The 24,590-nt window shown below is 54.1% G+C and overlaps 8 protein-coding genes across 8 annotated transcripts; 4 read left to right on the top strand and 4 right to left on the bottom strand.

Moving 5' to 3' along the window:
* Window positions 1–310: 310 nt before the first annotated feature.
* On the bottom strand, window positions 311–2,448 carry N7459_002247 (F1F0 ATP synthase subunit alpha; the record flags this gene model as incomplete). Its single annotated transcript, XM_056941432.1, has 5 exons — window positions 311–1,561; window positions 1,656–1,776; window positions 1,836–1,892; window positions 2,029–2,198; window positions 2,377–2,448. 5 exons carry the CDS (start codon window positions 2,446–2,448, stop codon window positions 311–313), a joined length of 1,671 nt encoding a protein of 556 aa, XP_056803287.1.
* An 823-nt stretch (window positions 2,449–3,271) lies between these two features.
* On the bottom strand, window positions 3,272–4,019 carry N7459_002246 (2-hydroxy-palmitic acid dioxygenase MPO1; the record flags this gene model as incomplete). Its single annotated transcript, XM_056941431.1, has 4 exons — window positions 3,272–3,730; window positions 3,787–3,846; window positions 3,902–3,925; window positions 3,987–4,019. The coding sequence occupies 4 exons, from the start codon at window positions 4,017–4,019 to the stop codon at window positions 3,272–3,274; spliced, it is 576 nt and encodes a 191-aa protein (XP_056803286.1).
* An 818-nt stretch (window positions 4,020–4,837) lies between these two features.
* On the bottom strand, window positions 4,838–5,845 carry N7459_002245 (uncharacterized protein; the record flags this gene model as incomplete). The annotated part of the gene is made up of 2 exons (XM_056941430.1): window positions 4,838–5,324; window positions 5,388–5,845. 2 exons carry the CDS (start codon window positions 5,843–5,845, stop codon window positions 4,838–4,840), a joined length of 945 nt encoding a protein of 314 aa, XP_056803285.1.
* A 1,284-nt stretch (window positions 5,846–7,129) lies between these two features.
* On the top strand, window positions 7,130–7,830 carry N7459_002244 (DNA-directed RNA polymerase II subunit RPB7; the record flags this gene model as incomplete). The annotated part of the gene is made up of 2 exons (XM_056941429.1): window positions 7,130–7,378; window positions 7,450–7,830. The coding sequence occupies 2 exons, from the start codon at window positions 7,130–7,132 to the stop codon at window positions 7,828–7,830; spliced, it is 630 nt and encodes a 209-aa protein (XP_056803284.1).
* A 1,003-nt stretch (window positions 7,831–8,833) lies between these two features.
* On the top strand, window positions 8,834–10,514 carry N7459_002243 (uncharacterized protein; the record flags this gene model as incomplete). The annotated part of the gene is made up of 2 exons (XM_056941428.1): window positions 8,834–9,151; window positions 9,216–10,514. The coding sequence occupies 2 exons, from the start codon at window positions 8,834–8,836 to the stop codon at window positions 10,512–10,514; spliced, it is 1,617 nt and encodes a 538-aa protein (XP_056803283.1).
* Window positions 10,515–11,440: 926 nt separating this feature from the next.
* Window positions 11,441–14,673, bottom strand: N7459_002242 (putative RNA interference and gene silencing protein (Qde2); the record flags this gene model as incomplete). Its single annotated transcript, XM_056941427.1, has 4 exons — window positions 11,441–12,925; window positions 12,984–13,234; window positions 13,290–14,425; window positions 14,489–14,673. The coding sequence occupies 4 exons, from the start codon at window positions 14,671–14,673 to the stop codon at window positions 11,441–11,443; spliced, it is 3,057 nt and encodes a 1,018-aa protein (XP_056803282.1).
* Window positions 14,674–16,307: 1,634 nt separating this feature from the next.
* Window positions 16,308–20,900, top strand: N7459_002241 (uncharacterized protein; the record flags this gene model as incomplete). Its single annotated transcript, XM_056941426.1, has 7 exons — window positions 16,308–16,423; window positions 16,479–16,893; window positions 16,953–17,981; window positions 18,032–18,742; window positions 18,800–19,019; window positions 19,839–20,346; window positions 20,447–20,900. The coding sequence occupies 7 exons, from the start codon at window positions 16,308–16,310 to the stop codon at window positions 20,898–20,900; spliced, it is 3,453 nt and encodes a 1,150-aa protein (XP_056803281.1).
* A 1,205-nt stretch (window positions 20,901–22,105) lies between these two features.
* N7459_002240 (tetratricopeptide repeat protein) lies at window positions 22,106–24,194 on the top strand (the record flags this gene model as incomplete). Its single annotated transcript, XM_056941425.1, has 2 exons — window positions 22,106–22,273; window positions 22,401–24,194. 2 exons carry the CDS (start codon window positions 22,106–22,108, stop codon window positions 24,192–24,194), a joined length of 1,962 nt encoding a protein of 653 aa, XP_056803280.1.
* Between the last annotated feature and the right edge of the window lie 396 nt (window positions 24,195–24,590).

Below are 24,590 nucleotides of genomic sequence, written 5' to 3'. Positions count from 1 at the left end.
GCGCCCCCCGATGCGCGGGAAAAATCTAAACGTACAGGATATAATCACATTTTGGCAGCCCACCGATCAGCCACGTCCCAGACAGATCGGCACCCATGGAAATCGATTCTCCCCGGACAAGTAGATAGATGCCTTACATCGCTACATCCAGGGGGAACTTGAAAGATCCGCTGTAGGGCGCCAGCACAGGTAGGGAACAGAACGAACAATGGGCTCAAAATTGTACAAGCTATCTTGTCTATACACATAGAGTCAGGAAAACAGTTGGCAAAAACCACTCATGGGATCACTCAGGTGTTTTCTAGCTCACCTATGCGCTGAAGGAGCTGTTGAAAGCTCCGATGACTTCCTTGAGCTTGGCCTCCTGCTCCTTGCTGACCTGGCCCTCCTTCTCGATGGTCTGCTGGATCTCGGGGTGGTTGGTCTTAAGGTGGGCAAGGATGTCGGACTCCCACTGAAGGATCTTGGCGACAGGGATGGAGTCAAGGAAACCGTTGACACCGGCGAAGATCAGGGGAACCATGTCGGAGACAGCCATGGGGGAGTACTGCTTCTGCTTGAGCAGCTCAGTCAGACGCTCACCACGAGCAAGGGTCTGCTTGGTGGAGGCATCCAGATCGGAACCGAACTGGGCGAAGGCAGCGACCTCACGGTACTGAGCCAAGAAAAGCTTCAGAGAACCGGCAACCTGCTTCATGGCCTTGACCTGGGCAGCGGAACCGACACGGGACACGGATAGACCGACGTTGATGGCGGGACGGATACCCTTGTAGAACAGCTCGGCCTCCAGGAAAATCTGGCCGTCGGTAATGGAAATGACATTGGTGGGAATGTAGGCCGACACGTCACCACCCTGGGTCTCAATGATGGGCAGGGCAGTCAGGGAACCGGCACCGTGGGTCTTGTTCATCTTGGCGGAACGCTCCAGCAGACGGGAGTGAAGGTAGAAAACGTCACCGGGGTAGGCCTCACGACCGGGGGGACGGCGCAGCAGCAGAGACATCTGACGGTAGGCGACGGCCTGCTTGGACAGGTCGTCGTAGATGATAACGGCGTGGCGGCCGTTGTCACGGAACCACTCACCCATGGCGCAGCCGGTGAAGGGAGCAATGTACTGCAGAGGGGCGGCCTCGGAGGCGGTGGCAGCGACGACAACGGAGTACTTCATGGCGTCGTTCTCCTCAAGGGTCTTGACGAGCTGAGCAACGGTGGAACGCTTCTGACCGACGGCAACGTAGATACAGTACAGCTTCTGGGACTCGTCGCCGCTGGCGTTCCAACGCTTCTGGTTGAGCATGGTGTCAAGAGCGACGGCAGTCTTACCGGTCTGACGGTCACCAATGATCAACTCACGCTGACCACGGCCGATGGGCACCATGGAGTCGACACACTTCATACCAGTCTGGACGGGCTGGTTGACGGACTGACGGGGCAGAATGCCAGGGGCCTTCAGCTGAGCACGGCGCTTGTCCGAGGCGTTAAGGGGGCCCTTGCCGTCGATGGGGTTACCCAGAGCGTCGACAACACGGCCGAGCAGCTCAGGGCCGACGGGGACATCAACCTGGACGAACGGGTGAGCCTTGCTTGCAGGGGAAGGATGGAGATGCAGGATCCAATATCAGGGTCGGATCTCCAAGGGGGAGAATTTGACTTACAATCTCGCCGGTACGCTTGACAGTCTCGCCCTCCTTGACGAGACGGTCGGAACCGAACAGCACGACACCGACCTGGCCGGCCTCGAGGTTCATGCACATACCCTTGACACCGGAGGCGAACCTGGGGGCGGGTTAGTTTACCGGTTTTCAGAATGCCAAGACATTCGGGGGAACACATACTCGACCAGCTCCTCGGCCTGGACGTTGGTCATGCCGTGGACACGGGCAATACCGTCACTATTCAAAGCTCAATCAGTTTCTCGTTCGGCAGGGCATCGCATTGTGGCTGATATGGGCGAAATTGGCGTAGTTGTATTCGGTGACCGAATTTTTCCCACGGCACCCTTTACCCGCCCGGGGCGAATTGACGTACCCGACCGACAGAACACGACCGGTCTCGGCGAGACCAGCCTCCTCCTGGACACCACGGATGCGCTGCTCAAGGATGGAAGAGACCTCGGTAGGGGCAGCCTTGGCCTCAGCGGCGTAGGAGCGAACCTGCTTAGCGGCACCAGAGACGGGGCCGGGAACAGCCGCGCGAACCTGCATAGGGACGAAAATCTTGTCAACGACGGGCTTCGGAAGCGACGGGGGGGCTGAGCCATCTTCAATGGGTTGGCGAAGGGGAGGGATGGGATCCGAGGACCAATCGAGCTCGGATTCAAGATGGAAAAGGTCGGACTGGCGATGGACGAAGATGGCCAGGATGGGATGGACTCACCGAGGCGATGCGGCCAGTGGCCGAAACGGCCGCAACGGAGCGGCTGGACTGCCGCAGAGCGTTCCTGAACATTATGAAGGAGGGTTCAGAGGATGGGAGGATGAATTCTCTGAAGGAGAGATGTAATTGGGGAGAGGAGATCGAGAGGAGGAAGGTTGTGGACGGGTGGGAAGGAGAGCTTTGTCGTCGGGGGGAGGATTGGATTCTCAGGACTCGCGCTAAGCCGCTTTGGTGGCAGGTCCCTCCGATGTGGCCCTAGTGCGCCTGCGACCTCCACGGTGTACTCTTCGGTGCTGCTAGGGAGTGCCAATTGTCTGCCCTGGGACTTTTTCCTACGGTCATCTACTCGAGTAACAATCCTATGGCTCGTTTGACTCCCATCATGCCCGCCTCCTGAGCCGGGGGAAGTCCCCCGTTAGGGGAGGTTGGGTGCTCCGAGGGCGGGCCAGCCCTTCCGTTTTTTTCTTTCTCGGATCTGCGGGATTCATGGTCAAGTGAGACGCTTAGGTAAGGTAGTTTCGTCACGGCAACGGGACATCAACACGACTGTATGTACATACGTCTCTACTCTGTACACAACCTCTCCGTCCTCGACGGATGAGGTGTTGGATTGGTTCTAGCAGGCTCCTCGATCGACCTCTGCCAGGCACATTCAGAGCGAGCCAGGGGAGTGTGGTGAGAAAAAGCTCTCTGCCTACGCCATGATGCGATGCGAATCCACACAAAAGCTATTGGGCAGGGGCATGTCATATTATCGTGAGGACCCGAGAAAAAAGAAACTCCGCATTCCCATCATTAATTACTATCCCGAGAATATCCCCGTGAGACAGTTCCGTCATAGCCGACCGGTGCACCGATCTTTCCCAGTGGCATTCCCTATACCAACACATCCAGCCTATTTCGCCGCCTTCTCCTTCTCCTGCTGCTTCCGGAATTTCTCGATCTCCAGCTCCACGTTCTTGTCGAAGCGCTGCTTCAGCTCCGGGCGATACCCACAGAAAAACAAGATCTCCATCCACACGAACAGTGGTGCCAGCAGCAACGCCTGGACAAGGTTGTCCAGTAGCGCCGGCGCTCGTTTTTCAAAAGCCCCGTGTCCAATAAATTGTAGCAACCACGACACGACATGGATGCCGCCCGCATAGTAGTTCACAATCATCCCGTACGTTCCAAGGAGGTAGTTACCGGCGGCGGCTGCAGCGATCACCAGCGGCGCAATGAGGCCACCCGCGACTGGTTCAAGGAGGACATAGAAAATAGCGTAGATGAAAGCCCCGATGGTACCCGCATTGGCAGGAAGGTGCTCGAAGCTTAGAGCATCGGGGAGAGAGAAGAGCGGCGGGCAGTTGCATGCCTGTAGATCAATCGTGAGTTACTCGTCATGTGAGAGCTGCTGCCCAAAGAACATACGAGGACAATGCCAGTAAACAGCAGTATAGGCACACAGGTGATGTGGATGGCGACATTCACCTAGCTCTGTGGTCAGCATGGCCTTGTGCTGTTAGGAGCAAGGAAATCATCATACCGGATTATTATGATAAGCTCCATACTGGTTCATGTCAGCTGGGGTTCTCTTGGGATCGGACAAATGGCCAGATTTGAAGCCTCACAAAAAGCAGCTGTTTTTCCAGATTGAGTGTCATTCTGGGTTGACGGCTTGACCAGGGCGATGACTTGTGGAGTTGGGGAGGATCAGATGGTTGGGGGAAGATGAATCCGGCTACATCATTAAAACGGACGTGCTGAGTGGTGCAATCGGGTACGGCCACATGCGCCGAGGCGGTCCCGATATGGTAAATACCGTATCCTGGGGTCGCAGCACCCACCACGTGTGACTTTTTCAATTGCCTTGATCCGTTCTTGGTATGCTCTCGAGATGAGCTAATGGTCGAAAAGCATTGTGAATTAGTAGCTGATATTTAGCAATAAATCCAAAAGACATATCCCATATCACATGACCGTAGTTAGCTCAGCTGTCCCCAGCTAGACAGGAACAGTTGTTGGATACTCTATTTTACCTGTTAATTGACTACATCCCGTCTTTGCCCCTACGTTCAGTGGCTTACAGCCTACCTACACTACCTAACAGCGCGGACAGGGCCGCCTTTATCTGCATGTGAGGGCTGCCTACGGCGTCCTATGTCACACGTACCCAGCTGTCAACGACCGGGTGTCCTTGCAGTTGAAGAACGGCTCGCCTGCCCGGCTGCTGTCAGACTCCCAGAAGCTGCCAATCCTGCTTGCCCTCTTTCCCGAGAGAAGTTGGTCAAGCGGGGAGCCTACCAATCAACACAACCAGGGAGCGCACTATTCCCCACACATGATGAGCCACGCAGGTAATCACGCAGACTGAAACCGTGACGGTCAGGGCATCTTGGCAATGCGAAGAGCTGTTGAGAGTTGTGTTCGTGTCTAAGTCAAGGAATAAGGGCATGCCTAAACCTCCAAGCTCCCATGTGCTCTAAATTGCTTCCGTCTGGATCTCCTCCACCATGAAACGCAAGTCGGCCAGGGTTGGACGCTCCTCCGGCCTCGAACGCATGCAAGCTTCGACAATGGCCTGGAGCGGAGGTGGAACAGGCCATTCGATGAAGTGCGTGATCGGCCCATTTGCGTAAACCATGCTTTTGATACAATCTCCAATGGCATATATGTCGGATCTAGAGGTCCAACCGGAGTCCTCCAGGCCTCCATGGAAGGCAACCTCGGGCGCTGACCGCTGTCCCCAGCGACTTTCGAGATCGCAGACAACCAGGCGCTCCCCGTTATCTGAAAAGAGAAGGTTATCGGCGCGCAAGTCGCGGTGGACGATGCCAATGGAGTGAAGGAAATCCAAGGAGTCAATGAGTTGCAAAATCCAGCTCTTGTAAACGGCCAAGGAGGAGAAGCGACCGAGAGTGCGCGCGCTAGATGATAGCCTTTCAAAGACGAGTTGCCCGTCGGCAGACCTGCCGAGAAGCTGGATAACGTGCGGAGAGAGTGGATGGCCTGGTATAGAGCCGCCCTGGCACCTGGTGAGATTCTCGATCTCGCTTCGGTACTTGCCCTTCTTAACAAAATGCTTTGCTGGGTGGACACAAACGAGAGGCAGCTTGGAAACTAGCTCGCTCACGTCCTCGGAGTCGTCCTCTATGAGCCAGGAATGCTCCAGACAGTGGTCCAATGGACGTACATCGTTGCCATCGATCTCAAAATGACCCGACATAGGTGGCAAGTTGCGACGGAGCCGTAGGATATCGCCTGAGAGAGTACCGGGAACGTCAAAGACGCGCACGCACTGGCCATACTTGGTGCCGTCGTCAAACCAGTACGTCATGTAAGACTTGTCACCACGCTGGAGGTCCAGTTCGAGAATTGGTCGACCGCTAGGGGGATAAAGATTGGTAGTAACGCGACGGTGTTCATACTCGGCTCGGACACGGAGCACTTCTCTGCTGAACGGGTCGTCGGCTTGAGTCTTCTTAGCCATGGCCTAGTGGTCGGCGTTGATTCTGAGAAAGTACGGACGGTGCTGGCGTTTGGGTTGCAGGGTGATGTTATGCGGCGGTAGGTGAGTTGCACGGGAAAAAAAGTAGGGAGTTGAAAGGTAAGATGTTAGCAAACTAGTGATGCAGCGAAAAACGAAGGGGTTCGCGTACATACACAGCGGACAGTACGCCAGCGTCATGAGGGTACTGCGGCGGTCAGGGTGCCTACTGCCTTCAATTATTAGGCATCCACCAGTATTTTCTAGTCTTAAAAACCAATCTACTGGTGCTACATCCCATTTTTCTTAGTTCCCCCCGCGACTATCAAGACAAAGATAAGAAATGAGATAGAGGCTGGATTAGTCCAATTATTGTATTTGGATGGGAATAGACCTTGGAAATCCCTATAAAAGAACCATTATGTTAGGTGGGCTTCCGATTGGCTTCATTGCGTTGGATCTACAATAAACTCCTTGTCATACACACAAGATGGCTCAGTTGATCATTACCAGGGTAGAGTTCAGATTAGGATCGCTTGACCAGCTATAGCGGAGAGTCTTTATCTCCGTCACTCGCTTCTTTGTGCAAATCAAAGGTACTTGTTTACACGCTACCTTTGCATTCTCTTAATTTGACAGTAGTTATAGTTCCAACTTGACGGATATATATTGGGCGGTGGGAATGAAGGACATGCTTTCAGGATCAAGGACTTTTCGATACCGCAAGTTGTCCCAAACTCAATCAATTCAAACAGATCACTTTTTCTTTATCACATGGTCTTTCCGAACTTTATCTAATTCGATTGCCTGCCAGCCAACTTCTGCATCGTGCATGCAACCACCCACAGTAAATATGATCACGTGACAGCTATGGCTCATGGCGCTCTGGCGGGACCCGGCGACAATCCAAGCAGCGTCAGAAAGCGCGCCCGCAGCACCTGTGAATCTGCCTTCTCCACCTAGGCAGATCCAGCAACTGCTCATAAATATCTTGCATTCATTCATTTCTTCACAGCGCGAATCCTCCCCTCCACTCCCTTTGCTGAACGGTCATGAGCTAGCTGTGGCATCCACCCACCCTTGACCTCCCATCGACCTCACGGATTACTCCCCTGGAGCAGCGACGATCCTTTGATTCCAGCATCTGAAACGTCTCGGGTACAATTGGCTTGTAGGGACGAACGATCCCTTGACTGTTCGACCGTTATCTCTTTGTGGCAGCATCACGAACCTGCCAATCCACCACCATTACCACGAATTGAACTCGTTCTATTGATTACCGTGAAGATGTTCTTTCTCAAGGAGGAGACAAAGATCATCTCGCTGCATCCGTCCTACTTCGGTCCGAATATGCGAGACTATCTGATCAGTCGACTCAACGAGGAGGAGGAAGGCCGGTGTACTGGTGACCACTTTGTGATTTGCGTGATGGACATGGTCGACATTGGCGAGGGACGAGTGATCCCATCTAGTGGGAATGCAGAATATACCATCAAGTATCGCGCGATCATTTGGAAGCCATTCCGAGGCGAGACGGTACGTGGACGGATCTCGAGCTGAGATTCTGGTTTTCTGGAATTCTGCTGACCGTGAGACCTGATGGTTAGGTCGATGCGATTGTTACCTCCGTGAAGCCCACTGGTATCTTCACTCTGTCTGGCCCACTGTCTGTCTTCATTGCGCGAAAAGTATGGATGACCCGCATGCCGCAAAAGAACCGCCCCGCTGACTCTTCGAAGAACATTCCCTCTGATATTAAATGGGAGCCGAACACCGTGCCTCCACAGTACACTGATCATGCCGATCAGGTGATCGAGAAAGGCACGAGCTTACGCCTCAAGATTCTGGGTGTGAAGCCCGACGTAGCTGCCATCAATGCCATTGGTACTATCAAAGAAGATTATCTTGGGTGGGTGACCTTCAACATGTCCAACTACTACGAAAAGCGATCAGACGCTAATGCAAAGTTCTCCGGCAGACCCCTGTAACGAGACACGAGCCGCAACACATACCCAACCCCCCGCGATCTGCACCGTTTGATTATACTTGACATGCGATGTCTTGAGCTTCTAAAGGCATGAGCACACCCTCGGTCGAGCAGATTCATCCCCGGGAAAGAGAAAGAAAAAACACAGACAATTGTTGATCGGCGCTCCCGGGAGTTCACATGGATACCAGAATTGCAATCTGATTTGTTTTCAATTCGTCCCAGTGAGCGCAGGCTCCGGGGCAAGGGCGCCTCAAATGCCGAGCCTGGATAGACCGGCGATGGCTATCCGCTATTGATCATGCATTTCCATTCTGGCGCACGACCTGAAATTTCGAAGCCGGAGTCACCGTGCAGATGTTCCATACCCAGCCCAAAAGATCTACCAAGACTCTGCACCGCGGGACATATTGCTATTGCAAAGATGAACGGCTTTTCCTATCTTATGATTGGCAGCACCCTCAAAATGTACAATATACGCGATCCCAGAACCTGCAGCTGGAATTCGGCTTCTTTGAACCTTGAACTCTATTTCTAGATGCGGCACGCACAAGTTGCCGTAGAGACGCGGTTCGGGCCCAACCGTGGCTCTGCAACTCCGTAGGCTTCGCTGGTGAAACACTGGCGTGTTTTGCTGGTTCCCGTGCGCGTTGTTATTACGATTCGCCTTGCCGACTTCTTCGCTAATGCAGGTACCGGTGACCGCGCCCCCACCGGGCGTCGCTGTATGTTCCCCATGTACCCGGTACTCCCTTCCCTCGAAGCCAGGTGTCGCGTAGTTGCAGGCAAACACTCTGGTTCTGGGCTCCAGAAGACTCCGTAGTTCGTCCTCGTTCTTCCCCGACACTGCCCTCTCAATCCTCGAGTCTCCGCTGCTGAGCCCCAGCAAGAAGGCCGCCCCTCTCGACTTGTTTTCATTTCCCGCCCCTGATAACTTCCCATCTCTTTCCATTCACCCTGCGCGTTGTTCCCTTGCATCGTCCTGTAACCGCACGGCTGGCACCATGTCTTTCTTCAAGGACAATTACAACAAGTTCCTTGCGAACCCCAAGAACCCTGACGTGGCTGTCGCTGCCAATGTGTCGCTCTTCTATGTTCCCACCACTACTTCCGTCGAGGGGAAAGATGCGGTCCTCACCCATACGTCGCGTCAGTCAAGCATTGTGAAGAAGAAAGGAGAACAGATTATCAATGCCATCGAGAGCTACGACTCCTTGATCCTGGATATTGAGACCACGCTGGAGTTTAGCGAAGGTGGCGGGGCCTATCTCCCATCGCTCGACGATAACTTCCTGATTGATCGCGTCGCGACCTTCCCCACGGTAAATTTCCCAAATGGCATGGTCAGAAGTTCCGTCGCAGGGTACCTAATGCAGTTTTCTCCAGCTCCACATCGTTCACTACAATGCGCAAAATGAGATCCAACAGATTCGCATCTATTGGGACCAGGGTTCGTTGCTGAAGGAGGTGGAGGTTATTGGAGCGCGCGGACGAAGCTGGCCCATCCGCGACGCCAAAGAACAGGTCCGTCTGCTGAAGTCCGCCGCGGCTGCGAAATCAACACCACCACTAGCCTCTTCGCACAGCGATGCCAATGACCTACCCGCAAGACCTGGCTCTCCAGGCAAGAGACATTTCATTGACCCTTACGGTGCCGGGTCCCTCACAGAGCTCCTTTCTCCTCAGAAGGCCGACGCAGAGGAGGAACGCAATGCGACTGCCCAGAGACCGGGCTCGCCTGGCAAGAAACATCGCATGGATCCTTTTGCGGCGGCATCCCTCACCGAACTCTTGTCGCCCAGCAAGGACACCTCGCAGCCTGTACGCCCCTATGCGCCGTCCTCAATTCAGCCCCCCGCGCGGGACCTGAGTGCACTCTTTATCGATGACGAGCCCCCCGCGACACCGTCAAAGTCCGAGACGGTGATTGGGCCCAAGGCTGGCGCCGGCAAGTCCCAGGGTAACCGCATCTTCGCTAGCGATGATGAACTCACCGACGACCGCGCCCCTTACAAGACCGACCCCAGGAAATTTAAACACTTCGAGATTGGCGCGGACAACAGCGAGCTGGAGGTGAAGGATGAACCTAAGCGTGGCAAGTCCCGTCACCAGTCGCAGTGGGACCTCGGTGATTTCACCACCCCTGTGAAGCCTTCGCGTGCCCAGCGTGCCGAAGAGGTTCGTCACTTTGGCTACAGCGATGAGGGCGAGGATGTCGAGACCCCGCCGGCCAGGCCCCACGTCCCCAAGCCTCGTCGGGATGCAGATGTGCATTTTGAGATGAGTGATACCGACGAAGGGTACGAGGACGATCGGATTATCAGCTCTTACCAGCACCGAGGCCAACAGCTGTACGAGAACCGCCTGTTCAGCGACAATGGCGAGGCCATGCCCAGCGAGCAGGAGAACAAGCAGCAGCGGCCATTGTCTGTTGCTGGCAACAACATAAACCGCCAAAAGGACTTCGAACCCCACTGGGAGATGACCGATGCCTCGCTAGAGCCCACCGAAGTTGAGACCGAGGACAAGAAGTCCATCACCTCAGACCATTCAAAGGCCGTGAAGCAGATGGAATCCCAATGGGAGATGTACGACGAGTCCCCACAGCCCAAGCGCACCGCAACCCACATGCACAACCCCTCCCGCCACAACCAGCCCACCTGGGGTCTTGGTGATGAAGAATGAGCGCCAGTGCACTTCAGGGCTACACGCAGAGGAGGAAGAGGCTCTGGATAATGGCTCGGAAACCTGCCGACTCGACTTGGCTATGCGAGGCTACCCTCGGTTCTCCACTGCTCCTGCTCCTGCCGCCACAATGCACGGCTAGCTACCCTACCTTAGCCTAATCACGAGCGATATGTACCGATACCCACAGATTTCAAAGAGAAAACGGATCAGACAAGGCCGGAAGACAGGTTATTGTTCGGTTCTACGTGGATGAGTCTTTTGGCCTGGAAATTACCGCCACCTTGCCATTCCTGACATTTTTCTTTGTTGCTTTCTTATCTCCTTATTTCCATCCTTCTTCCATATTTCTTGCGCCAGGTGTGCTTACACTTTACTACTGTCACTTTCTGTATACCTTGCTTACAAGGTTGCCTGTACAAGATTATCTACCATCATCGACCATCAGAGACCGAGGACATACATACTTTATGCCCTGGCTGTGAGAATGATACTGAAAATTGATCAACGATCCATTCAAATAGTGACATCAGGCTGAGTTCAACAATTTGGCAAACTAGTAATCGATAAATCACAAATGGCAGAACGTTGAAATGATCAAACAACACTTGATCAGATTGTCTTCCAGGGACGACACCAATCCAGATATTCGTCAATCCCAAGATTCGGGCGTCAATCAAATTTGCCATTCCAATGCCCGAGCCCATTGAATCCAATCAAGAGATACTACCTCATACCAAGGAAATTCGTCAATAGATCAATTTGACCAGCTCCCTATCATCGCCCTCCGCCTCTTCCTGATTCAAGACTATTCTTTCCTTCGCTCTCCCGGCGCTGACTTCCACTTCTCTTGTAAGAGCACACCGTCTCCGATATCACTCATCGAGCATGACTTGACACTGAGACTAGGACACCGATTAACCGGTCTAGATGTAGAACATCGTGTCCCGCACATTGGGATGAATCTCGACCTGGCTCTGCTCAGGCGCATCCCTGCCGCCCTCGGTGCCACCGGCAACACTGGCCTCGGGCGACCCCGTCAGCGACGGATCAAACAACTCGCTGAGATAGCACCGGGCGCGCGTGCACACCAGATCCGCATAGTACGCCGGCGGGCACACGCTGACGGCCTTTGTCGCGCGGCCGAACAAGTAGCACATCTTGTGCGTGAGGTCCTGCAGCACGTCCGCGGCGCCGGGCGCGCCGGACCCCGGCGCGGCCGGGTGGCGCGGGTAGAAGATCTCGTCCCAGACGGTGAAGTAGTGGGCCGGACGGGCGGTGCCCTGCAGCGCGGAGTGGGCCTGCAGGTAGAAGTCCCAGTTCCGGGACTCGGAGATGCCGCGGTCGACGACGGTGCCGGGGAGCGGGTTTGCAGAGCGGTCGGCGTCGGCGTCGGCGGTTGGGTAGAAGCGTGTGTTGTGGCGTTTGCCCACGACGACGATGGCGATGTGGGGGAGGCCGCGCTTCTGGTCGGCGGGTGGGTAGACTGCGGCGCAGGCGCGCTTGAGGAGCGGCAGTTCGCTGTCGAGCACGGTGTCGTATTGACCCTCGGAGACGCCGTCGCGGTAGACGACGATGTTCTCGGGGTAGTTGTTGCGGTTGTTTTGGGCCCAGTGCTTGATGCGCGATGTCAGGAGGTCATCGAGACCGGCGACCATTTCCTGGCGTGGAGGTTGGATGCGGATTCCCGCGGGCCATTGGGCAAGCGAGGCGTCGACGGAGGCGACAATGCCGGCGACGCTGGGTGCGGTGCGCGAAGAGCCCGGGGACGGGTGGGTGACGTCGATGCCGACAAGCATGGTTTTACCGTCAGCGAAGAAGCCTAGGTCGGCTGGGCGGAGGGACTGGTTACCGCCGCCGAGCTTGAGGTTGACCTTGAGTCCGACGTTGGCGCAGTACTGGTCATTTGCGTCCTTGAGCTTCTCGGCTTGCACGTTGACATTGCGGACACCGCAGCGGACGTCGCACACCTGCTTGACGCAGTTATAGAGCGCGGTGTCCTTGGTGTGCAGGATGCCGAGGATCAAAGAAGGATAGTTGTGATCATCTTGCAGCTGGCGTACGGCTCTTTCAATAGCCTGAGCATCATTGTTGCCATCCAGCTGAATGCGCATGCCTCGAAGTGGTGGTTCGGCATTAATACCAGAGGCTTTAAGCACTGACGTGAACTTGGACAGTGACTGATTGAAGGCATTTGGGTCGGGCCAATAACGGCGGGCGTGGTTCGAGTCGATGTACAGCCATGTCCACTTCTTCAAAGCTGCGGGCTTGGAGAAGCGGATAGAACGCATATTCCAGCTGCCGCCCATTGTCTGGATCTCCTTTTGACCGGCATAGTAGATCCGCGGCGGAGGCAGGACACGGCCCTGCACGGTGATGAGGTTGGAATTGATCTTGATACCGAAGGCAGCCTAGAAGACAAACAGATCAGATCGTGCATGTTAACAATGGGTGTGCGAGTGTTCCTACCAAGGTGGCATTCAAGGGCTCACCCAGCCCCATCATGCCTACACCCTTCGTCGCGATGGACTGAGCATTCTGTGCCGGCTTCCGGCCGATCACCGCGAAACCCAGCATGTTGGATGTCTGGTTCGGAGAGAGCTTGGTGCCCACGGGCTGGCCAGGCTCAACCTCGCACGCTTCGACGGGTAGATAGACGGGTTTTTCTCGCGTGCCGACATTGACGACGGGCATGTCACGGCTGACTGCCATGTTGTACTCTGCGCAATCGGTCAGCCTAATTGTATTATTCGTTGTGATGTTATAGCATCTAACCCCGCTTGAAGAAATTCTCAACCGTGATCCATTCGCCGGCCGGTTGAGGTCCCGCTTTCGGGGTAGCCTTCTTTCCCTTCTTGCCCTTGGGCTCAGCACCACTGGCCTGCGCAGGCTGAGAACCCGGGGCATTCATGAAGAACTCCACTTCATGAGGACAGGCGCCGTGACGAGCCACTCTGGATCGGGGTTCGGCGCCTCTCCCATCAGCCTTCGTCGCTAAACCGGCAATGGTCTTGATACGGGGCCGGGGCTGGCCGCTGTTCGTCTTGCGCTTGATATGTGTGACACGGACCCGCATGCGCTTGAGGAAGGCTTCGAGACGATAGAGATTGCGGTTGGAGCGCTGGTAATCACTAATCACCATACCCAGCGGACCTTCCTGGAAGCAGGCTAGGTACTTGACTTGCACATTCAGCAGGACACGGGCCGTAGCGGCACGCACACTGACGAAGAAACCACGTAGCACTTCGAGACCACCACCCAGGCTGGCCCGCTCCGTGGTGGCCGGGTCAAGACTAAAGTGTTTGTTGGCGCCCACGGAAACGACGGACCGGTCGGTCTTAGGATGATGGCCCAAGATGACATTCAAGGCGTGGACAATCTCAGGCTTGGAGTTCAGCAGATCACCCGCTTTGGTGGAAGTCAGGTAGTTCACCAAGTCGGCTGGGTCGAGTCTGCCGGTGTGTTGGCAGGTCACCTTGTACACGCGAGGATTCTCGGGGTAGTCGTCGTCGTTCTCGTCTTTGTACCGTACATCGTACTCGCCCATCTGAGGCAATTGGGTACATGAGATCAGAGTTGAGCGATAGTCAGTCGCGATGGTGTTTCGGTTGTTGGGGAAGTGTTCCTCTAGCAAGAGTCGCACGATCTGTCTGGCCTTTCGGCCAGCCGGCTCACGACCGGACGCCTCAGCCGCAATGGACACATGGTAGCGGAACAGACTCTTGCCCACCGCCGTCAAGGGCAGGTAGTTTGCATACAGAGTCACCGGCTTGCCGGCGATGCCATAGCCGGGCCGCTGAGGATATCGGGGCGCACCCGGGTTCTTCTGGCGGGCGACAACGAGGTCTTTGGCCGCCGCGCTTTCGATCTTTTCCACTTGTGCATCAGGTATGGGGACAGCATGGCCCTCACTGAGCCATGTCAAAAGTACTTGTTAGAGTTGGGACACGTTGAAGGGATGGAAAGAGACCTACTTGAAGATTCGGGGGCCTTGGTGGCCCCCTCGAAAGCCTCCGCGACCACGTCCTCCAAAATCCCCACGGCCGCGACCGCGGAAATCTCCTCCGCGACCACCTCGATCACCACGACCTCGAAAGTCACCTCCTCGAAAGCCTCCACCGCGGGTGTCACGGTCGGCGGGGCGGTAGGGCAGCTCCATATCTCCTCGGCCGCGACCACGACCACCACCACCACCACCACGGGCAGCACCACGGTCTCCCCGGTCTCCACGACCCCGTCCACGATCACCTCGGCCTCGGCCCCGAGAACTGTCAGACATGATGATGGAGGGGACTTCAAAGGACTAAGAAAAGTTGTCCATAGAGAGAGAAAAGAAGAAGCAAACTCGATGAAGGTCGGGAGATCCTCTTATAATACGACCAGGTTCGTTGGTATCATGTATCCACTGGTGCTTGCAGGGTAGTTGCACATTTCCTGCGCAATTAGATTTGCTATTCCTTTGTTTGCTATGTTGGCCATGCTGGCCATGCTGGCCTTGACCGGGGTGTGTGATAGGTGATTGGTACTATTGAATCGTACCCAAGCGCCCATAGCCGCTCCAGAGCTTTATTGATTTGTGTATTGCTAGAATGGGAGACGTGGGGACCAGGTGGAGGATTGCGGTGTGTGAACTGGCGCTGCAAGAATGTAATGCATGTACAGAAGAGTACCGAGGTATAATACCTGCATTGGCGGGGGATGTGGATAACCCGTTGACCAAGCTTTTCTGAACGAAGCAGAGCGATGATGACCATAGTCCCATGGTTCGCATAGCAAGCGCCATATCGCAAGTACATCCAGAGCGAGAGGATGGGAGGTGCATGTTTGGCGTGTGCCGTCATGACTCACTCAATCCGGTGAGCCAATCAGAGTAATCAGACCGAGGGGTGAAGGAGAAATTAAGAAAAGACCACTCGGGATCTTTGCCCGATGATGCTATGATCATCCAAGTAACGGACCGTCATTGGTCCCATTCATTAAGCACTGCTGGAAGCCCAGAGAGCGCTTCGCAATCACCCACAGCGAGAGAATCAGGGGTCCAAGTCTGCGCAAGCTCATCCATAGTGATAAGCCCCAAGCCCGGAGATAACGGATTAATCATAACGTGGACCTTTCCAACCGTCCTTTCTCTTCTCTCTTTCGCAAACCCTCAAGGGGAACGGCGACGTTGTGCGAACATCGACCACCTCTTCACTCTTCATCCACATCGGTGACCTCGCTGCGATTTTCTGGCCCCCACGCTCTCAAATTCCGAGAAAGCGATAGCCATCGTCATAGTCTCATCCTTCAACCATCAACCCCTCTCACCTAGAGCTTCCACCACGCCATTCGACCCCGTCGACTCGCGAACCACCCTGCGCGACTACACCTGCATCGCAACCTGCTGCAGGCTCCCGCGATCTCCATCAACTGGCATCGGCGCACGTTATCTGCTGTGCGATATTCTCGAGCGGGTCCAACACTTGAAGTGGCGCAACGCTGCGTGTTCACGACGGAGAAGACACTGCATTCCAATCAAATTTCACGAGTTCACGACTGAACGCACCTCTCGAGGCTGAAACCGACTTCTCAGACGACCTCGCAAAACAAGACCCTTCCATCTGGACTGCGCGGTTGGAGGTCTGAGCGAAAGTTGAGAAGTTTGCGATCGCTCATCTGCTGGACATCTGGCGGACTTGGAATTGCGGTAGGGCAGAAAGTTACATGCGCCCACAGCAAAGTTTTACTACGACAGTGAAATCTCTTTCTGCGACGACACCGAAACACCCCAAACAACAGTGACCTCACTGAAAAATGACGCCTACACCGCCCTCCACCACTTCGTCCAGCGCCGGCCATTCGCCAGAGTTCAGGGTTATTCGAAAACGAAACCGAGTACCTCTGTCTTGTGCACCCTGCCGAAACAGAAAGTGAGTTCCCACGGCCATGCCCCCACGAGCGCATTCAAGCTGACCCATCTTCCAGACTGAAATGTAACCGCACCCACCCATGTGAAAACTGTGTCAAACGAGGCGACGCGGCCTCATGTAGCTATGCCCAAGCCGGGGCTCGGAAGAAGAACTCTCCTCAGCAACAAACATCTCCCACTTCACCCGATGATATGCAGAATCGGATTGATCGTTTGGAGGGACTGGTGCTGTCCTTGATGACCAATGGTGCACAGTCTGCGGGTCCAGCTGCTGCCCTGGCTGCCATCTCAGGAGAAAGCAGTGGCCCGTCAACAGGGCTCTCGAACGAACTGGACTTCGATGAGGACGGAAATGGTATGGCGGACGAGAGCGACACAGAGCAGGTGACCAAGTCATTTGGTGTTATGAAGATGGACAACAACAAGTCTTACTACATCAGTGAAGCCCACTGGGCCTCTGTATTGAATGATGTAAGCTGGGCTGCCTTGATCAAAAATCCCATACTGGATCTGACTTTGGCTGGATATAGATTTCCGAGGTGCGAAATTTCTTCTCGACACATAAGCAGCAATTTGAAGAGCAGGCGGAGAAGGTCAAGGCAACACAGCCACAGACTGATGTTCCCGGCTCGGCCCTGCTTTTTGGTGTGATGAAACCGTTGAGCCGAGCGGAGATCCTGGCCACTTTGCCCTCAAAATACACCACCGATCTCCTTGTGGCTCGCTACTTCAACAGCTATGACCCTGCTACCCATATTCTTCACGGTCCAACATTCCAATCACAATACAATAAACACTGGGAAAACCCCAGTAAAACAGAGATTGTGTGGATTGCCATGCTTTTTGCCATGATGAGGTTGGCGATGCTGTCATATCACCGAGAAGGCGATGAACCACCAGAATTCCGAGGCAAGGCCATGGACATGGCAGGGAGCTTCCGAAACTCGGTGGCCCAGTGCCTAACATTGGCAGATTACACCAAACCACATCCATACCTGATCGAGTCGCTGGTGTTCCATTTGCATGGCGACTTCTCCCAGACACGGGAGGCAGACGTCTCTGTCTGGGTACTCACGGGTGTGATTGCCCGCCTGGCCATGCGAATGGGTTATCACCGCGATTCAAAGGCGTTCCCCAACATCACTCCCTTTCAAGGCGAGATGCGACGTCGCGTCTGGTCATTCGTCCGACAGGCAGACTTGCTTTTCTCATTCCAGGTCGGAATGCCGAGCATGCTTCGCGCTGCGGACAGCGACACCGACCTGCCACGGAATTTGTATGACGATGATTTTGATGAAGACTGCAAAGAGCTTCCTCAGCCGCGTCAGGTGTGCGAGCCCACGCCAATCTCGTATCTGATCACCAAGGCTCGCCTGGTCTATGCTTTTGGTCGTGTCAACGAGCATGCTTCGGCTGTACACTCCACTTCATATGACAAGGTGATGGAATTAGACGCCGATCTTCGCCATGCCAGGGATCTTATTCCTGATCATCTACAGCTTCGGCCGATGGAAGACTGCCAGCTCGATCCAGTCAACCTCATCATGTCCCGCTTTTCTGTAAGCACCGCTGAGCAGTCCGTTATTGGACTCACACTGACCGTCACTAGGTAAATACTGTGTATCACAAGGCACAGATTGTGCTCCACCGGCCATACTTGTGCCGTGCGCGCGAAAGTCCTCGGTTCACATATTCCCGGCGAACATGTATCGACTCAGCCATGGAGATGTTGAAGGTCCAGACAATCCTGCACGCTGAAACGCGGCATGGACGCCTACGCGGCCGTTACAACCTAGTCAGCTCTCTCAGCTCGACCGACTTCCTGCTCGCTGCCACGATCGCTACCCTTGACTTATACCAAAGCTACCAATTGCAGGCATCCGGACGATCATCCGGCGACACCTACACTTGGGGCCGGGAGCGGGGTGATGAGATGATGGCCGCAATTCAGCGCTCGAAAGAGATCTGGGTTGAAATGCGGGATGAGAGCATGGAGGCTTACAAGGCCAGCAACATTCTTGCTGTGATGATATCCAAGCTGCACAGCACGATCCCAGGCCTTGAAAACGGCGCCGGGAGTACCATCTTTGAGCCACAGGATGAGAAGCAGAATGCTGCGATGACTCTTGGTCTGCTGAGCAGCGGCATGAGCCCGATGAACTCGGGTTCAACTCCATTCAACGATCCTATGTTCAAAATGTCGGATTCGCCTATGCCGACTGGCATGGCCACCTCTTCGGCCGAAATGCCGAGTGGGCCTCTCTCGCCATTCAGCAGCATGTTCGGCCAAATGCCGGACATGCAGGTGAATCTCGACTGGGTAAGTTCCTGAGCCTCTCTCACCTGATATCATTCAACAACTGACAACTGGCACTAGGATGCTTGGGATACATACATCCAGAATCCTACTCTCGATACCTCGAATCAGTTCTGGCCCATGATGGACCCCCAACGACAGCCCACTCCGCAAACCGTTGGGTTATCACAGCCCGCTGTCTCTAGCCCTTTAGCAACCGCACGAGACCCGTCGCTGATGAATAATTTGTCACGACTGCCCAGCAATATGTTCTCGCCATCCTCAAACAGCGATAACAGCGGTACATCATCAATACCCGGATTTACACCCATATCTCAGCCCGGGAGCACTGATCGGAGTCAAGGCTCAGTATAATGCGCTTTGACCGGAGGCGTGCTTAAATATCTTGTTCTAACCCATTTATTGAGAGGTTCTGCCCTAGTTTGGCTATCATACTTCCTCTGAGTCCGAGATTCTGCATTTGGCGTCTTCATAATGGACTGGAAGTTTGTGACCCAAACATTCTTGTGTCTATTGGATATTGGAATCCGTTTCCCTTGCGTGTTGTATCTTGGGGGAAGGCCTTGGGCTCTGTTCTCTGAAAAGCAATGTTGGTTGGTTCATGGGAGGGTTTTTATGATGGTGCTAGCATGATTTATTCTCTGCCTGTATCATATTTAGTCTATGGCACTATGTAGATCGATATGCAGACTCCACTCTGACAATTATATCTTTGGTATTTCACTTTGCCTGAGTATGATGGATTTAAAGCTCTGCATTCACAACACCTCGTAATGCTAGCATGATCGAAGCATTTTGAGAGACACCAGTCTAAAAATACGGAAGAGGTTAACTATACATGAGAGCCGAGGTCACTGATAGGTATTTATCACGTGATCGTTATCGACCCCGGAAATCTTTTGATGGGTGCAGGTTGGCGCAAATGTTGTCTAGCATCAGCCCTTTTCATCTCTCTAGGACACTGGGCGGTCACTTGATTTCTCGTCGATTTTCTCACAATGTAGGTTGAGTCCATCTTCTGATCGCTTCCCGCGTTGGCATTCACTGGGGCATCCTCATACAACAATTCCACCCTGACCAGGAAACAACCGCTAACCAGCGCTCCTCTTTCCATCTAGGAATCCTCTCCGCCGCGCCGCATCACGTTTCCTGTCCTCGCCATTACCCTACACATCGCGCTCAATCTCTCGATCACGATGCGCTCTCCCAATCCAAACCGGTACCTCCACTCTCGGCCTGCAGACTCCATATGTCTCCGCCCTTCAAATCCGATGGAACTCTTCCAAAGATAACGCGGAAACCCCCTTGCCACAAGAAAGCCAGACATCTGAACAGCCCGTGGAGCAAGAAGGCCAGCAGGCACTGGAAAACCAAGACGCGCCAAAAGAAACCCGTGAAGCGCAACGGAAGCGCCAGACACGATTCCAGTACCTAGATCAGCAGACCCGTCTGCTAGAAGAATGCGACGCTAATCCGCCTTCGGAGACTGTATATGTTGGGAACATTTTCTACGACATTGCAGCCGAGGATCTGCGGAAACACTTCGAAGCGTACGGCGTTGTGCTAAAGTCGATGATTGTGCATGATAATCGGGGACTGAGTAAAGGGTGGGTACCTGATAAGAGACTGTCATTTGGGTTGCCATCGAGGCATTGCCAGGGCTGTGTTCAAGGGACATAGGGATCACTAACGCGATTATCTCTGCAGGTTTGGTTATGTCCAATTCAACACCGTTGAAGAAGCCACCAACGCCATTGAAAACCAGCACTTGCAGCTTTTGGAGGGTCGCACGGTTGTCGTGCAGTTTGCCCGCAGTCAGATCGAACACAAGCCGGCTTCGGGCCCGCCTTCAAATTGTCTTTTCATCGGCAACATTCCCTTTGAGCTCACCGACCGGGATTTGCAGGAGCTCATCCGGGATGTTCATAATATCATTGATGTGCGGGTTCCCGTGGACCGGCGCTCTGGCGTGCCGCGTGGATTTGCCCATGTTGAGTTCTTGGATGTGGAGAGTGCGGCTCGGGCGAAAGATATCTTGAGTCGGAAGGCACCCTATGGGCGGAAATTGCGGGTGAATTTCACGGATCGGCGAAAGGTTGGAATTGGAATGATGAATGCTGAACAGGGCTCCAGTGGGGAGGAGGGAGAGGGGACGGAGTAAAGTCGAGAACTTGGACAAGTATTGTATTATAGACCATCGCTGCTGTCTTGTACTGCATCTTTTATCTTGATTGTATTATATCATGGAAGCGGATCCTTGATTGATCACGCGTTCTGCCTGTGTTTGCCTAAAAAGTGAGCGATTGCTGCATATCACTCAGGTCCAGGTCTCATGTACAACAACCTCCCCCCGGTGGCCGAGTTGGTAAGCCACCTGGCGCCTGTAGGCGTGCCACGCAGCATAATACTGGGTGCTGTAGATGGCGGGGGGGGTTGACCGGTGGGTGGGCGGGACTTCCAAGACTGGGCTCTCTAACCCCAGGACTTGGGGCAAAAGAGGAGAAACTCCTCTGATCTTTTTTATTTTTATATTTATATTTATATTTATACATATATTAGTTCTGAGAATATAATGTTGTATACTGAAGCAGGGCCGTGATGTTTCGCTTGGGGATGTGAAGTGAAGCTATTCGCAGCTGTCACATTCCAAGGCGGCAGTGAGGCTGACGTTGTGGGTTCGAACCACGCCAGTCTCACCCTGCAACATTTCAAGATTTCATCCTGTGCATCTTACAGGCTTCATGATCGCAATCATGACGGCGTGTATCTCTGCACCATCAATGGATGCAGCAAGACAAACCCCATCACAACATTGGGCACCAGAAGAGTGGATCTCTGCAAATGTATGGATCGGTCCTGCGTACTTGAAATATGTAGTTATTAGTCTTGAATTAATCGCCGAAGTGAACAGAAGAAGATAACTAATTACCTACCTAGGTATCTATATCTCTTTTACACGTCAATTAGAATATCTGTCGTTTTATTTGATATACCCAAATCTGTATATTTAACTGCTTTCCGGTGAACTGCACATCTGAGTGCGAGGTCCAGAGCCAGCATATAAGGACCTACTCACTGTAGGTCAACATAGACGTTGTAATATGAGGTCTGATCCATTTCTATACCTGCACGCTTACTCATCTCCACGCCGAGAAATGGAGACCGATCGACACTCGGTGCACGTGACCAATATGGAACCTCGGCTGGCGGAAAGCGCTATTAGTGAGCGATCTAACCCCACGCCTGAGAATCCCGGGGCGGCGTTCTCTTCTCTGCATTGGTCTCGGCATAGTTACACGTCTTGTGACAAATTCATTCTCTCTCATTCTCTCTTTCTACGTTATTCACAACGCAAGTCCCATCACCATGTCATTTCTCGGCGGAGCGGAATGCTCCACAGCGGGCAATCCTTTGACGCAATTTACGAAACACGTTCAAGATGACAAGTCGCTCCAGCGGGATCGGCTGGTCGGCCGTGGACCGGGAATGCAGGAAGGCATACGGTCACACGGTATGATGGGGGGACAGGACCAGGTGTGTTGAGCCCATCAGAACATGTATTCCCTATCATCCCATTTCGGTTTCCCGGAATGAAGAGGAGATCATGCGCAGATTGGAGTCTAACCATGCGTTCCCGATGGGAACATTTCAATATTAGCAGATGATGGACGAGTTCATGCAACAACCCGGCCAACAAATACCCGGACCCTCGCCGCAGCCGTTTGCGATGGAGCATATGCGGCGGGAGTTGGAGAACTTTCAAACAGCTCCGCCTGGCACGGGATCACCAGGCTGGGCGGCGGAGTTCGATGCGGGGGAGCAAGCACGTATGGAGGCTGCGTTTCCAGGCGCTGCGCAGCAGGGTATGATGAACAACAGATCTGGGTTTTCACCGGCGGAGTTTGCCCGGTTTCAGCAACAAAACCGGATGGGTATGCCGCAGACGTCAAGTCCGACGACATCAACGGCGACTCCACCGCTCATGGCGGGATATCAGCGGCCGATGATGGGCGGGTACATGGGTGGCATGGGTGGCATGGGGATGATGCGCCCTATGATGCGGCAGGACCCGGCGCAGGGAACTTCACAAGACAAGGGGAAGGGCCGTATGGTTGAGCTAGACGATGAGAATTGGGAGGCGCAGTTTGCGGAGATGGAGACCGCTGGCAATGAGACTCGCACAGATGAGGAGGCCAATGCGGCGATGGAGGCGGAGCTGAACGAGCTGGACAGGTCAGTGCCCACATCCAATGACGCCTTTGAATCCGTGTGGCAGCGAGTCCAGGCTGAGACGGCAGCGACCAGAAAATTGGTTGAGGAAGAAGATGGCTTCGAGGTCACCGATAGCGTGCATGTTGGTGATCTCGGTGACTGGGAGGGATTCGACACTCTCAATACGCGGTTCCGGGATCCACAGCTTGGTGACTACATGTTCGAGGAAGAGAATGTGTATCAATCAGTGAATAACCCGTTCGAGGAGGGTGTCAAGATTATGCGCGAGGGTGGCAACCTGTCTCTGGCTGCGCTCGCTTTCGAGGCTGCGGTCCAGAAGGACCCGCAGCATGTGCAGGCCTGGACGATGCTGGGATCTGCACAGGCACAGAACGAGAAGGAGCTGCCTGCAATCCGTGCTCTGGAGCAGGCACTGAAAGTCGATGCCGGGAACCTGGGCGCTTTGATGGGCCTGGCTGTTTCATACACCAATGAAGGCTACGATTCGACCGCCTACCGGACTCTGGAACGCTGGCTATCTAACAAATATCCATCTATCATCGATCCCAAGGAGGTGTCTGGTGACGCAGATCTCGGTTTCACCGACCGGCAGCTCCTCCACGAACGCGTCACCGATCTCTTTATCCAAGCAGCCCAGCTCTCTCCATCTGGCGCACACATGGACCCGGATGTTCAAGTTGGTCTGGGTGTACTTTTCTACTGTGCTGAAGAGTATGACAAGGCCGTCGACTGCTTCTCCGCTGCCCTGGCCTCCACCGAGTCTGGCAGCACCAACCAGCGCGAACAACTCCACCTCCTCTGGAACCGGCTCGGTGCGACACTAGCCAACTCTGGCCGCTCAGAAGAAGCAATCGAAGCCTACGAGCAAGCACTAACCATCAACCCCAACTTTGTGCGTGCCCGCTACAATCTTGGCGTCTCCTGCATCAATATCGGCTGCTATCCCGAAGCCGCACAGCACCTTCTCGGCGCGCTATCGATGCACCGCGTCGTCGAGCAGGAAGGTCGCGAGCGCGCCCGCGAGATCATAAGTGATGGTAACGGCCCCCACGGACTAGATGACGAGCGCCTCGAGCGCATGCTGCACATCAGCCAGAACCAGAGTACCAACCTGTACGACACGCTCCGCCGCGTCTTCAGTCAAATGGGCCGGCGTGATTTGGCGGACCAGGTAGTTGCTGGCATGGATGTGAATGTTTTCCGCAAGGAGTTTGAGTTCTAGATTGATTCCCCGATCTCAGGATGGATTTGCATGGTCGTCTTCTCCCCCGTCCTCCTATTATCTGCGATATGAATAGCTTTTTCTTCATTCATTGTTACTTTCTTGAAATGTATGTATGCCGGCAGGGCCTGGCTGCATCTTGGAGGACGGCTTTACTTGAGCATTCTAGAAAAAGAGAATCGATACGAGCGAGGCGGACTAGATGTTCGTCTCGGTACATAACGCTATGCGTACCCCTCAAAGTTGGGCTATCAAAAACTCCTGTTATTCCTGACAGTTCAATGTGAAATGGGAAATAGAGCTAAGATAGGCTCGGCCCTGAGCCTGAGGAAAGTGCTCTTTCCATGAAATACTCTGCTGTGGCGCGTGAGGACGTTAAGGTACTTCAGTACATCA

This window comes from Penicillium hispanicum (assembly GCF_028827665.1).
Source record: "Penicillium hispanicum strain IBT 35686 chromosome Unknown utg000002l_segment0_segment0, whole genome shotgun sequence".
In the NCBI taxonomy this organism is placed as follows: Eukaryota; Fungi; Ascomycota; class Eurotiomycetes; order Eurotiales; family Aspergillaceae; genus Penicillium; species Penicillium hispanicum.
The sequence above is the reverse complement of the archived record's forward strand: the minus strand, read 5'-3'. Positions and strand labels throughout refer to the sequence as shown.